At 36.1% G+C, this 16,052-nt stretch overlaps 1 protein-coding gene across 3 annotated transcripts in view; it reads left to right on the top strand.

The window, feature by feature from the left end:
• The window catches only part of LOC140450227 (luciferin 4-monooxygenase-like), a 95,319-nt gene that overhangs the window by 48,379 nt on the left and 30,888 nt on the right, over window positions 1-16,052 (top strand). For all 3 annotated transcript variants that reach the window (XM_072543733.1, XM_072543732.1, XM_072543734.1), the window contains 3 exons: window positions 1,809-2,112; window positions 6,080-6,296; window positions 14,765-14,924. In XM_072543733.1, the coding sequence (XP_072399834.1) occupies window positions 1,809-2,112; window positions 6,080-6,296; window positions 14,765-14,924 (681 nt within the window). The remainder of the gene's footprint in view (window positions 1-1,808; window positions 2,113-6,079; window positions 6,297-14,764; window positions 14,925-16,052) is intronic.

Genomic DNA, 16,052 nt, shown 5'->3' with positions numbered 1-16,052 from the left:
CACGTTAGTGCTCATAAAAGAGGACAATTTACCCCCATTAAGGTGGAAGTTAGATCGCGTGATCGAACTTATACGCGGCAGTGATGGTGTAGCCAGAGTTTTTAAGATAAAGATAGACATTGGTATTATTACTCGTTCTTTTTCCAAGGTGTGTTCGTTGCTCGTTTCGGACTAAGTGCATTTCAAACATTCGAACATTTAGCGTTTGCAGTCGATTTTGTAGGCATTGCTTGTCAAGACGGGGGCCATGTTCACGCCATCATATGGTTAAGTTAATTTCATACATTTTTTTTTTCGATACGCAAACGTAGCAGTCTATGCAGATGCAGATGTGTGTCATATATGCGAAGATTAGAAGAGTCACTAAAAGAATCTCTAATATGTGAAGTGATACAGCTAAGTGCCGGGCGAAACATTTTTATTGATTTAAATATATAAGTTTAAATTAGTTAAAGTTCGAAAAACCACATAAATACATTGTCTGCTAAGCGAAGTCGGGGAAAGAGGAAATCAAATTACCTCTATAAAAGAATTATAGAGGAATTATTTGTTAATTAACGTTTAAAAAATTATTGAAATTGATGGCTACTGGCTACCGAATAGATTAATTCCATTAGCAGAACAAATATTACGTAATAAACGTTAAATGCTGGACATACACCTGGGCGTACATTAAATCTTTGTACATGTAAAACAAGCGTATGATTCTCTAAACAGGGATAAGCTGTGGACGGTAATGGAGGAAATAAGAGTCCCAACTTTTTGCGCTAAACATCATATTACAAAAATTCCGTGATCAAAGAAAAGATGTATTTGCATGCTTCGTTGACTTCGAAAATGCATTTGATAAAGTACAGCATGTAAAATTAACGTATATGCTAAAAAATATAGTATTAGATGACAAAAATATTCGTGTCATTAAAAATCTGTACTGGAATCAAACTGATATCGTATAAATTGGTGGGAATTACACCGACGAAATCTCCATACAACAAGGAGTCAGACAAGGTTGCATTTTGTCCCCAACATTGTTTAATGTTTACTCGGACCAGCCATTTAAAAAAGCACATGGTATTCACGAAGTAGAAAAGCAAATTCAGTTATAATAAACAACTAGCTTTGCACCTACGTATCGAAAGTAATGCTTGCTTTTGCTAATAATGTTGACACAATTATATAAACCACCAGAGATACAAAGGAAGTTTACCTTCTTTTAAAAATGTAAAAGAAGATAACATCAAGCAAGTACAGGATGGTTACGAAGAATACGACACCACGAATTAAAAAATATATCCATTAATGACCTTTGACTTGGTTACATAATTCAAATATGTGAAAGCTACTATAATTTCAGAGAACAAGGAATATTATTCCCTAGCAACGTTGTTTTAATTAAGACATCTTCCAAAGAACAGTGAAGATAACTGTATATAAAAGAATAATCTAAATCAACTATTAACTCAAAACCAACCAACGTGAAACAACAAAAATAATAACCTTAGTACGAAATACCATACGGACTAGTTTTACATGGAGATAAAAACATGATATGCTACAAAAAGACAAATTGTATGAAATGGGAAAAGAATAATGTTGAGTTACGAACACCGAAAACAGACACAAAGATGAAAACGTTATTTTTTCTAAAGCTGACTAGAAAGAAGTGTTCGACATGATGGTTTGCCAAGTTAAAAATATACGTGAACGATGATATTTTTTATTTGAATATTTAAAGATACCATAGATTTTTTTGGAATTCTATTTGTGTGTACTAATGTAAGAACAATATTACCCATTTTTTGTTTTAGTATATTGTTGATAACGATGAAGAGCAAACCTACGGTGAACTTTTATTACGTTGTGTACGCACAGCCTGCCATCTTTCAACCAGAACTTTAACAAAGGACGATGTTATTGTGCTTTGTTCTAACAATCATAAAGAAAGTCCAGTACCATTCGTTGCTAGTCTATTCTTAAACGTTCCGGTAGCATCTATGGATCCCACATTATCCCTTATGGAATCGGTGTATTTATTGAAGGACGTAAAACCCAAAATCATTTTCGTAGTCCCTGAAGGTTTGGAACTTATGGAAACTTCAGTTAAACATGCAGGTAATACGTTCTTAGTATTTTAATTGTCATGTAATATGATCATCCTTTTTTAAAGATAATACAGTTTGTTTTTGTCTTGTGCAACTTCAATCCATGTCTGAAAATAAATACCTAGTATGTTTTATTAATTTTTAATTTAAAATGAGCAGATAGAAATCAAGTCTGGTGTGAAAAAGATCAACACTCTGTTCTGCAAGTTGGAGAAGAAGATATCCCGTGCTGGGAAACATGCCCTCTTTGGCCAGCAGACAGTGGCATAGTGAAAGAGAGGCACCAAGGAAGTATGTGGCTTCAACGGAGATGCAGACGGACGCCTCTTGTTGGACGTAATAAAAAAAAATGCAGGTGTGCAGGCTAGAGTGACTGATGACCTGCAGATGAACGCGAATAGGGCGAATGAAATTGGAAAGAGTTAGTGTAATGGTGCTGATGAGATCATGGCTCCAGTCAATCAATAATGGCCGAAGGTGCCTTTCGAGAAAACAAGTATGTGTGAGGGTTCTTCCTCTCGAATCCGCTGGCGATGTGGACGTTGCAATAACCGCGAACACACAAATGCCGAAATGATCGGCAAGCTTCGGGAAAGATACCCGGAACTGCCGGGAGCGCCGGTAATTGGTGACGGCATCGGAGGAGTTAGAACAATGTTCTCGAGGGTGGGAGTATTAAAGAAGGATGGGCAACTGGTGTGTACTGAAAAGTGCATATAATACATCTAATAGATAATATAGGATCGAATTGCATTGGCGATGTGAGCAGTGCCGTAGACTAAAAATTTGACAGTTAACGCCAAAGGGCCTTCTGTTTGTATTTGCGCCAGGGGTAATGGTGTAACCAGAGAAGAAAATGGAGGCATATTTTATGCAGTTTCTGTGAACTGATTCATCCAGATACAGGAAAACCTCGTACAAAATGACCCCGCATTTGTCTTTTCATACCACTTGCACCGCGGGTACCGATTCGATATCATTTTGTATCGTATTTAGTACCTTTCCTGCAGGTGTGCATAAAAGCTCTGAGTTTGGGACAACTCCTTAAACTCCAGAGCACACTGGTCCTTCTTACTGGATTTGCTCAACGTATTATCTATTGGGATGTGTCGTGTTTTGTGTATGCCAAGTCCTGCCTCTTACCAAGAAAAGCCCCAACGTATGATGGAAATTGCTTATAAAGTTATATATTTCATAAAACGATATTCATTTTTTGTATAGGAGCTTTGCTATTTTGTCATTATCGTCTTTACATAAATCGTTGTATATGTCGCTGGCCTAAACCCTCGGGAATGAGGAAAGGTGGTCCAGTCGTACTATCCATAGCTGAAATAGACCGGAGCAGGTAAGGGTCACGGTCCGTGGACATATAGGCCGTATATGCCCACAAAGCTAGAGGGAAATACCTGTTTAAAGGAATGCAAATAAATATTTACTAAAACTAAGAATCTGCAAATAAAGTGTTAATTAGTCTTAGAACTAAGAATCTGTAAGAGAAAGTTATTAGTAATCACACCTAAGACTAATTAATGCAAAAAAGTAAAAATGAAAAAAAGTGAAAAGTCCCAAAAATTTCAGAAAAAGGTAAAATTTCTACTAAGTCGATTTCGTCCAAAATGTGATAGAAGTGTTTGTCGTGGTGACTTCGGGACGAATCAACAAACATATGTAACAAAATACCAACACAAAGCAAGTTATTGGAAATTTTCGACTATCGAAAATAAGACCTAAATTGAAGAAAAATATTATTAAAGTTATTTTTTATATCAAAATATTTCAAAGTCAATAAAGAAAAATAATAAAATACTAGAAATATTTCAAAGTCCCTAAAAGAGAAATAAAATATTAGAAATATTTCAAAATATTAGAAAAATATCCCAAAGTTATTTTACATCCCAAAATATTTCAAAGTCCCTAAAGGAAAAGAAATAATTTGTCAGAAATTATCCTGAAATAAGTCGCTGAAAGGAAAATATTATAAAATTCATCTAAGTTCCGTTCAGGAACTTAGAGAATCTGAAAGAGAAATAACTTTACAAAATTATCCTTAGTCTAAATTCGTCAAAAAATACCAAATAAATAAATATGAAAAATTATTTTAAGTTCGTTTTTGAACTTAAGAAAAATCGTGAAAGAAATAACCAAATAATTTAAATTATCCATAATAATATCAAAGTTATTAAATCAGAACAGAAAAAACAGAAGTCGAAAATACGATTTAATTCGAAATAAAATATTTCACCAGAAATATCGTAAGTCGAAAAAGCTGAAATATATACATTTTAAATATAAATTAGACTAAGTCTCGCTAGAGAACTTAGAAAAATCCTGAAATAAAAGGATAGCGGTTAGGTGCAATAAAAAGCAGAGTTTCTGGGAACTAAATCAACTAGAACGTCTCTAATGACAAGAAGGCTGGTTCTGCGGAGCCCTGTCCAGACCAGAACGAATTTTTGGCCGTCGTGCACCCATACTTATATGAAATTAAGTAGGTCAAGTGCTCCATGGCGCTCTGCCATTGGAGCTTGCACGACAGCCAATACTCAATTTCGGGCAATACCATTTGCTGCAATTATCGTTGCAATTCGACCAATCGTAAAGCCGGAATTGAGTTTAAATTTCGGGCAATACCATTGGCTGCAATTTGACCAATCGTAAAGCCGGAATTGAGCTATTGGCGACATTATGCGATATACATAATCAAAATATTTTCAAAATTGCTTCTTTTCATCAAATCATAAACTTAAGAACGTATTTGTTCAAATATATAATCGCTATGAAAACAACTATCTGCTCATTACCAAGCTGAAAACTAAAATTGTTTCTAGCATTCTACAATAAAATGGATGGTACCAGGTGTTATTAAACGATATCATTGTAAAACAAAACTGTTTAAAATCTATTGGTACACTATTGGTTCGAGTATACTGTATCGAGTAACCACTGAAAAGAATTCAGTTGTCAACTGAGAAGTTGTTTTTATCTTTGGCAAGTCACATTTTGTGCAGTGATGATTTGGAGACTTTATTACTCTTAACTTATTAGCATTACTGTCATCAACTGAAGTTCCTTTACACTTGGAATATTGAGACTATTATAGTCATCATTTTTAGAATTCTTATCATTTTCTAGGCCATTGTTATAAGGTAAAGTGATATAAATATTAATAGGAATACGATCGCCGTCGAGGTTTTCCAATTGTTCATTGAACTCTGCCTTGATGAAGGGAGTATATTGTTTATACATGAGTAAAGGGACGAAAAATTGTTTAATCTTTTCCATATTAATAATTTCCATTTTATACCGTTAGGGTGTCTTTGAGATTACACCAGGGCAATCTGCTTTCTCTTGGGCCTAGGGTATACAAGGACGTTAATAGGACCAACTGCTACACTTTCCCCGCCTGCTATTATGCGTGGTTTTACCCAAAGTACTCATTATATTCAGGCCGAGTCGAACTAGAGCCTGGAGATATTTCAAAAGTAACTACATGTTTTCGCCGGCGCTGGAGATCGATCTCCTGCCTACTGCGTGATAGTTAGTGTGACAACTTACTGTCTTAGCTATCCGACTTACTATTATAATAATAGTGTATTGTATAACACTAAAAACAATTTAGTTACTAATATTTTCTGTGGTTCATGTTCTATTTTACGTTGGTGAATAGAACATTAACTACAGGGATATATGGTTAAACATCAACCATTATAATTTCACGGTCAATAAATATGTAGTTTAAATAAATACATTTTTGTAACAAACACACAAATATTTAAGGTACTACCCAAATATAAGACAGTGTGTCCTTTTCGACCTGTTAAACATAAATGGGTTTAAGACTACGCTGTTGAGCATAATTAAAAAAGGTTGAAAAATTGAATGAAGTCATTTATGTGTAATGATAGATAGTATTTGATATCCCTAAAATTTAGGGTATAAAACTGAACATTACATTAATTTTGTTAATATTCTCGTAGGGCTGGATACAGAAATAGTTGTCTATGGCTCATCTGACACTCTCACGGAATTCTCAAGCTTTTTAGAACCTCATGAAAATGAAGAGAAATTTGCTCCAACGGAAGTGGATAGTTTAAAGGATACTGCTATTATTATGTTTAGCAGTGGCACCACAGGACTTCCGAAAGGAATTATTCTTAATCACTTGGGACTTATGGGGCAGGCACTAGTTTTACCGTAAGTTACACCTCTACAACTTTGTTCCTATGCATAAGTAGATGTATTAAATTTTTAATCAAAATTCAGTTAAAACCGTAACAAATTAACTAGATGTAAATAACGAATATCTTCTTCTTTGACGGTACTACAGCCCAAATGTAGCCTTGGCATCCTTTATTTTTTGCCTCCACCCTTGATGGTCTGTAGCTGATCTTCTCCATACATGGACTCCTAAAAGGGCTTGTGCGTTGCTGTTTACTGTGTCTTACCAGCGCTTTCTTGGCTTTCCAACAGGTCTCTTTCCCTGCATTCTAGCATTCAGTACTTTTTTTGGTAGCCTATCCCATTCTTATCACATGTCCAGCCCATTGCAATCTTTGTATTCTAATGAAGTCTGACAGCGGTGCTTCCTTATAAAGTTGATAAAGCTCGTTGTTGTATCGACTTTTAAAGATTCCGTTTTTCCTCACAGGTCCTGGTATTCTCCTCAGTACTTTTCTTTCGAATGTGTCGAGTTTGCTTTTGGATGCTTCTTTCAGGGCCCATGCTTTACTGCCATAGCATGGTATTGGTCGAATTAAGGTTTTATAGATTATCATCTTTGTATTTCGCTGAACATTTTTAGATCAAAATATATGGAAGAGGGTAAAATAAGCTCTGTTTGCTGCGTTATTATGTCTTTATGTATGTCTTTATGTATAATGTTTTGTAAAACTATAGTTCCTCTCGCCTGTATCATTATTTTTGTTTTTTCTGTGTTTTTTCGAGACCTGGCATTTTTGTTTGCGTTTTTAACTCTGCGTATGTTTCCTGTGCTCCTGTTGATGTTCTACTCATAATATTAATATCATCGGCATAAGCGGCCAGTTTAACCGCTCCTCTCTCCATCTCTCTGCTTTAATCCCTGCGAAATTTTGAAAAAGCCTGTTCGGTGGTTTTGTATTCGTACAGATGCCTGAGTTTCATCCATTGTGGCTTTAATGAGTCAAACTAGCTTGTGTGGTATTGCCCATTCAGCCAATATATTTTAGAGTTTGTTCCTTTTGACTGAGTCGTATGCCTGTTTAAAATCTACAAACACGTTGTGAACATCAATGTCATATTCCCATGATTTACTCAAGATCTGTTTGACTGTAAATATTTGATCCAGTGTTAATCTTTCCCGTCGGAAGCCCGTGTGATACTATCCAATAATATTTTCTGCTTGTGGTTGGAGCCGCTGGTTTTTAATATAAGCGAGAACTTTATATGCTGTACATAGTAGAGAAATTCCACGGTAGTTTTAGCACTGGAGTTTGTCTCATTTTTTATAGATCGGGCATACTATACTTTCTAGTCGTCGGGTATTTTCGGGTATTTTCTCTTCTTGTCTTTGATGAGCACGTAAATGTGACTTGCTATGTGGTCGCCACCTACCTTATACAATTCTGCTGGTATTTTGTCAACTCCCAGGGATTTATTGTTTTTCTGGGCCTTAATAGCTTCGAGGACTTCCTCCATATTTGAAGCTTCTACTCCATTCTCTACTTCATTTCTACTCCATTCTCTACTTCATTCTCTTCTACGTAGTTTGTACCCATTTCATCTTCCATGTCTACTTGTGTACCAAGTAGGGTCTGAAAATAATGCTTCCAGGTTTCTGTGACTTTCTGTTGGTCACTGATTATTTGCCCACTTTCACCTTTTATTTGTTTGAGGTTTATACTTACTTTTTATCTTTATTAGGTATTCGTAAGCCCCTCTAATTTCGTTATTTTAAAAATATTCTCCCATTTTTTCTATTTGTCCATTTTCATAGGCTCTTTTTTTATTTCTACGGACATATACCTAACTAACTACGGATATATATCTAACCAACGAATATAGTTAACGGAAATTAATTATAATTTTAATTGAAATAAGTTATATTAAACGACAATAAAAAAGGTCCCACAATTACAATGGAAGAAGTAGGAAATGCAATAGAAATATCCAAAAACAGAAAAGCTACGGGACAAGATAAAATACCAAGAGAAATACTTAAAATACTTGGAAATAAAGGGAAGAAATCACTTTTTTGCCCTTTGAGTAAAATATATAAAACATGGTAAATACCAACAGACTGGCTTGACTCTGTATTTATGATGCTTCTACAAAAAAAAAAAGAAATGCTAAAAAGTGCTTCGACTATAGGACAATCAAAAATTTTTCTTCAGATAATTTACTCCATAATTACAATAGAATTTAAGGAGAATTTAGTGATACACAATTTGATTTTCGTAATAACCTTGAAATAATAGAGGCATTATTAAGCAGACAAGTATTGTTTTAGAGGAGTAGAGATATTAGACCAGGCAGGTTTCACAGCGGGGAAAGCATGCTTAGATCACATTTACACGGCCGAACAACTAATAGAAAAAAGAATGGCCAAAAATAGATCCGTCCATCTGGCTTTTGTTGATCTTAAGAAGGCATATGACTCAATACCTAGAACCAAGCTATGGGAAGCAATGGAAGACATAGAAGTTCCACGAAGATTAATAAACGCGGTAAAAGCACTCTACAAGAATAACGAAGTAGCTATTAAAACGGGCAATAGAATATGCAGTCCATTTAAGACGACAAAGGGACTACTACAGAATTGCTCCACATCCCCCACCCTGTTCAAAATATTCCTGGAAAAAACCCTGAAACCATGGTAAAGAAAGTGCGAAGGAATGGGTATACCAGTAAGGAACGAATATCTATATACGCTAAGTTTTTCCGACGACCAAATAGTGATCGCACAAGACGAGGATGACCTCAGTTTTATGATCAGAAAACTGGAGCAGGAATATACAAAGAATGGGATGGAAATAAACCCAAAGAAAACTGAATACCTAACAACGGAGAATACAGAAATAAAACAGCTGGAAATAGACGAAAGTAAACAAATTAAAGGAACAGACAAGTATAAGTATTTAGGTTTCATAATATCAAACAAAGGAACAACGGAGGAAGATATAAAAAATAGACTAGGACAAACAAGAGACTGCATACGAAAATTGAACCCGGTACTATGGGATAAGAACATCAGCATGAAAACAAAGAAAAAAATATATAATACCATGACAAGAAGTATCCTCACTTATGGGTGTGAAAATTGGACAATAAATAAGAAAACCAAAAACAAAATAAGAGCAACAGAGATAGAATTCCTAAGGAGAAGCTGCAGAGTAACAAGAAGAGATAGAATAAATAACATGGAGGAGAATGGGAATGAACTCCGACATAATAGACTACATCGAACACAAGAGGTTAACCTGGTACGGACATGTCAGAATAGCAGACCAAAATCGGTGGATAAATAGAATAACAGAGTGAAGCCCGATAGAAAGAAGAAAGAGAGGCAGACCTCGAAGATCTTTCAGAGATGAGGTGGACGAAGCAATGAGTAGAAGAAACCTACAGGAAGGGGACTGGCTAAACAGGAAAAATTTGAGAAAACGGTTGAGTGAAGGAATACAGTGAAAACTGTGGAAATCCTTGTATATATATAGAGATATTAGACATGTGCTATATAGTATTCGACAAGGTTAGACATGAAAAATTGATAGAAATTATTGAACGAGTACGAATAGACGACTTGTTACCATTGTTTTTTAATTTGTAGTCCGATCATATTCTTAAAGGGGTACTTGCCAGGATTGATATTGGTATAATGGTCAACGCAATTAAGATCAGTGATCTGAGGTGTGTGGATGACACTGTGTTGCTTGCAAGTTCTGCGGCAGAACTACAGCTATCAATGAATTGATAGTGTTAATGGAAAATTCAATGAACACCTTTAAGAAAAAAAGTGATAAAAAATAAACGTAAGGTAGTCCAGATGTAAAAATAAAAAATGTATATAAAATTTAAAAACAGGCACAAAAAACAAATAGTTTAAGATGTAACTATACTCAATAAACTATCAATAAAAAGAGATTATCTACAGAATATAAAACCTTTAAATATCGACGATCACAATAAATTAATAACAGACTCAGTTAAAAACACACAAAGAAAATTTTGCAAGAAAAATAACAGCCAAGAGAACTCATACAAAGTAAAAAATTATGCATTAAATACGTTTTCTGCACTTAGCTAGTCATTTGGTATTATAAAGTAGTCAAAATCGGATTTGGAAAGTCTTCAGCGGAAAGTCAGAACACTTCTCTCAAAATTACAAAATCATCACCCATGTAGTGCAGTAGAGGGGACAGCATTATCGCAGTATCAAGTGGTAAAGGACTTGTGAACACATTGCTAAAGCGTTTGTGCCCTCCAAATTTAAAACTTGGCTGGACCCTGGGCTACCTATCTTTCGACATACGCCCGTCACGAAACCTCTGCCCCTACGAGTCCGACACCAAAGTGAAGGTGCCACGCCACGTATGCAAAAATAAACGTTTCGTGGGGCTCCACCTTCCCCGTAGTACCTGTGTTGCGAGTACCTTGCCTACCCGTTATTCCCACACCACGGGCGGGTAGGTTCGACAGGCGGAGGAATTTCCACCTCGCACGTAGACAGGTCGCCGCCGAGGATCTCTCCTCTACCACTCTTGGATCTCCTGGTGGGTACGTGCCGGGACACCCACATCACTCCTGACCGAGGTCAGGAGAGAAATGTACGGGCCCAGCTCGTTCAACCTCACCAGGCTCTTTTGGAATGAGAGTAGAGTGGTCCCACGAGAGTCTCGTCTCGGATACTAGGAATGTAGACCGGTGACCGTGTCGCCGAAGCGACCGTGTGCGTTTCTACCAACCCGACACCTCAAGCGACGGCTCTTCGCCTCCCGATTCCTACCCATTAGTCGCCTCTTACGACAGGCAGGGCTTTTTGACCCCGGCCGTATTCTTATCTCCGCGAGCCGGACGGAGACTTGTGAACACAGGGGAACATCTGGATAAACAGGCTGTTAATTTAAGAACATATTTTTAGACGCAAGCTGAGATATCTCTTTTACATCGAGAAATTTGCGCAGTGGATGACACAACGCAGCTTAAACTGAGAGAATAAGAAATGCGCATAAACCACTTGTCTAAACAATAAAAACTGCGCACCTGGATAAATAAACCTCTGCATAAGCGACATCTTAATGAGATCAGCCAAAAACATTTTCGACAATACAGCTTCAAACTATTGGTTGGCATCAGAAGGATTGTTTCCCGAGACAGAAGGATTCTTACTTGCCATTCAGGACCAGGTTATTCCAACTAAAAATTACCTTCTTCTTTATGTGCCGCCTTCTACCGCAGGTTAGCTACCATCAAACGATAGGTTTCTCTGTTTTGTGCCGCATGTATTATTTTCGCAGCTTCTGGTATTTGAAATCATTCTCTCAAGTTTCTCAACCAGGATTTCTTCTTTCTGCCCAAAACTCTTCTACCTTCAACCTTGCCTTCCACGATAAGCTGTAGCAGACTGTACTTATCATTACGGAACACATGGCCCAGGTATGACGCTTTCCTCCTTTTAACAGTTGTTAACAATTCCACCTCTTTACCCATTCGTCTTAATACCTCTGTGTTGGTCACTCTGTCTCTCCAAGGTATTCTCAGTATGCGTCGATACAGACATATTTCTAGAGCCGCTAACTTCTTTATAGTTGCTGCTGTTAACGTCCACCCTTCAACTCCGTAAAGTAGCGTAGAGAGTACGTAGCATTTCGTGGCGCGTTATCGGAGGTTAACGCTTAGGTGGCGGTTGCTTAAGAGCTTTCTCATTTTGATGAATTTGGATCTTGCTATTTCAATTCGGATCTTAATCTCTACGTCTGGGTCCCACTTATCATTTACTGTATATCCCAGATATTTAAATCGGTGTACTCTTTCAATACGTTCGGATTCAATATTCAGGTTGATATGTTGAATGTTCTTTTTACTGATCACCATAAATTTAGTTTTCTTTCTATTGATCTTCAGTCCAAAATGGTTGCCAGTTGTATTTACTCTATTTAGCATCATCTGTAAATCTTCGATGTTATCGGCCAGTATAACAGTATGATCTGCATATCGAAAATTACTTATTGGTACGCCATTAATCTTGATGTCCTCGTTGTACTCTTCCAGTGCCTCTAGAAATATTTGTTCCGTGTACAGGTTGAAAAGCAGTGGCGAAAGAATATAGCCCTGTCTAACCACCGCTCGAAATGGTTACGTTTTCACTCACCATATGTTCATTCTTCATGTGGGCTGTTTAGTTCCAATATAGATTTTTTATAATCTGAATGTCCTTAGTGTCAAGTCCTGTAAGATGTAATAGTTCTATGAGTTTGTCGTGTTTGATAGTATCGAATATTTCTCATAGTCGATAAAACAGGCGTAAATATCTGTTTGTTGATCCAGACATTTTTGAATCATAATTGATAAAACCGAACTGTGTTTTAATTATGCTGTGTTGTAATTTTGCTCGTATTCTGAAATGGATAATACGCAAGAATACTTTAAGGGTGTGACTCATTAAACTTACCTAAAAATTACCTTAAATATATTATCACAGAAATCCTGAGGTCTAGAAACGACAAATGCCAATATGGATGTTAAGTCCAAGGAACCATCCAACATCTTACGGAGGCTGCCAGACGTTTATCGGTATTGATTATTAAGAACGCCATGATTCAGTAGGAAAGATTATTCACCAAGAACTGGTCACCAAACTGGGACTTCTCCAAACCAACCATATCCTTTATTATCAACAATTCCCTGACAAAATGCTCGAAAACAACAATTACAAGCTATATTGGGACCCCACTGTGCTCACAATTCAACCAATGGTACATAATAAATTGGATCTCATACTAGTTAATAAACTTATGTAGATTATTGTAGCATGACATTAATTGATGTAGAGACACCTAACAACAATATCATCGTGAAAACTACGACAAAAAATCGCCAAGTTCAGAGATCTAGAAATTTAAATGAGGAGACAACGGAGAATGAAAAGTACCCAGACAATACCTATTATTTTATCTACAACTGGTCGTATTGCGAAAAACCTTCTAGTAAACATAAAACATCTGGCTCTAAGTAAACACCTGTATAAGTTCATGTAGAGAGCTATACTACTCTCGACTTCCTTCCAGATACGTACAAAAATGTTTGTAGATACTCCAACGTATCAAGTCATCTAAGGCTCGATGACAAGAAAAAAGTCCCACCAGAAAGCAATCGCTTTGATACCAAGGAAATTTTTATCTTTGAGGGAGTGTAAGTCGTGTGGCTAAATCTGAATATTATTGTAATATCGTATTGCATTTTTGCTGGGGAAATTCTTTCGGATTGTTTCGGCGCCAACTGCATTTTGAACTCTATTTGAAGTAACTAGGGTCAATGTACACTATTCCACGGGGACCGACGGCTTTACGTCGACTATTCAGCATGGGGAGAACGCGAAGGCTCGTTTTCGTTTTTCGAAATGAAAATGCTTAGAAGCTCTAACCAGCTTAGAAGGCCAGTGTGTGGGCCACTGAGCTACGGCGGCGTGGATCTGACATTATACCAAAATGATTAATCTTATATACTAAAACGCTAAGCCCTTTTCTTGTCCACCACTTTACTCAAAAACCATATTAGATAATTAAAATATTTTTTTGGAATACTATTAGTATTACGTATGAGATTGTCAAGATATACTTTTGGTACAAAAATTCACTTCGGGTTTTGAGATGACCTGAAGTTAAAATTTACTTTAAGTTTTAGACCCCACAATGTATATATGGATCGAAATCTTATATACTAAAACGCTAAGCCCTTTTCTTGTCCACCACTTTACTCAAAAACCATATTAGATAATTAAAATATTTTTTCGGAATATTATTAGTATTACGTATGAGATTGTCAAGATATACTTTTGGTACAAAAATTCACTTCGGGATTTGAGATGACCTGAAGTTAAAATTTACTTTAAGTTTTAGACCCCACAATGTATATATGGATCGAAAGGTCTCGTCGAGACAAATTTAAATATGTACTTCCGGTTGCGATCCGACACCGGAAGTGACCCTAAACGCGCATAAAACGTCAAGATAGAGCAAATCTGATACCGGATTCGTGATCAGCATGCAAAATTAACTGCTAAAAATGATAACATGTAACATAAATGTAACAAAAAACATTGTTTTCGACGAAATATTTCGTGATATTTAATACACTTTTTACTTGCATTATTATTGATGAATGTTATGTATATTTTTGCTTATATTGTTTGTATTGATCTCTTAATTTTTCTCGCAAAATAAAAATTTCATTTAAAAAACTCGATGTCCGCTATTGTATGTCTATTGGTCCGCTAGTTTGTGTATATTTTCTTAGATATCATCAATATCAACTTTTGATGAAGAGGTTACTTTTTAAAACTATAACAATACAAACATTTTTTACTTTGGTCTTGACATCTGTATCATTTATTTTTTTAAGTTAGTAGTTTTTAGAAATTATTTTTAATTGTATTTTAAATTAATTGCGATTTCATACTTTCTTAGTGTCTGTGGTGGAATTGGAACTATTTACTTATCTTACTCAACGCTATACTGGATATCGGCCGTAGTATACCAATTGGCAGCTATCATTATCGGTGGAGCAAAAGTTACAGTGCAAAAGATGGATCCACACGAGACGTGGAAACTTATTGATAAATACAAAGTAAGTATTTTATTAGGCAAGTTATTACTAACTTCGTATCTCCTTAGGTGATTTGAATAACTGAGAGTTTTTGTTTTAATATAACCAGTCATTATTGAGTTGTATAGTTTTCTGGATCTTGTTGTGAGTATCTTGGAGTATTGAGCATTATTTCTTTATCTATTTTTATAACTTCTCTACTCCTCACTCTCGAATATATTCCGTGATGTGTCCAATATCCCTACGCAATAATTTATTATTCGCCAAGTCATTTTTTCCAGTCCTTCCGATATTAGTGCTCCGTTGTGTTTTGATTTTAATGCCCATAACATTAGCAATTGCTATTGTTGCACTCTAAATCAGAATATTCAAATATTACAATGTATGGGCTTTTGCGACATAAGTTTGTTGGTGGTCGGTTGGTGATTTATTAATGTCTATAAAACGAACGCGTTGTAGGCAGAAATGTCCAGCATATTATAAAAAACAATCATAGGGCAGCGATTTGTCTTCCTCTTGCATGTATATGTACCAACAAGCTGATCTAGACTATCCGCTGCTCCCTTACTGGAATTGTAATCTAAAATAATTTGGGGCTATTTGTCATTTCTGTCACTAATAGCCTTATCATGATGCAATGTACTAATAAGAATAACATTTTTATTCTTTTTAGGAATATACTTAACAACAGTGGTATCTTGCGTGAAGTGGAAAGACGAACTATGAACTTCTTTATTCGCAATTTGTGCTGGAAGCTCTGGCTTATTTTTGCTTATAGTCCCCAGCATTGTATTTTTTCTTTTTAGAAGAAGTTGTCCTAAATTGGATGATATAAAAAAGTTATCACAAGTAATATTGTGGCCTTTCAGATCACTACACAAGTCGCACACCACACGCATTCCCTGATTCCGTTCCGGCGCGGCACCTGCTTCCTTTCCTGTATACATCTACAATTTTAGAGCATACGAACTTTTACTGTCATATGAAGCCCAAATGTTTATGCCTTATTTCGCTGGTTTGCTTGAAGGAATGTACTGTTTAAAGGGACAGCGGCCTCTAAGGGCAACTAATTGCTCGTCGACGGTAACATTTTCATCAGGGTTAAAAAATTTTGGTAGATTTTCTACCCATTTTTCCCAAATTTCACGT

The sequence above is a fragment of the Diabrotica undecimpunctata genome, chromosome 9, assembly GCF_040954645.1.
Source record: "Diabrotica undecimpunctata isolate CICGRU chromosome 9, icDiaUnde3, whole genome shotgun sequence".
Classification (NCBI taxonomy): domain Eukaryota; kingdom Metazoa; phylum Arthropoda; class Insecta; order Coleoptera; family Chrysomelidae; genus Diabrotica; species Diabrotica undecimpunctata.
Note: the sequence above shows the minus strand (reverse complement) of the source record. Positions and strands in the feature narration are given on the sequence as shown.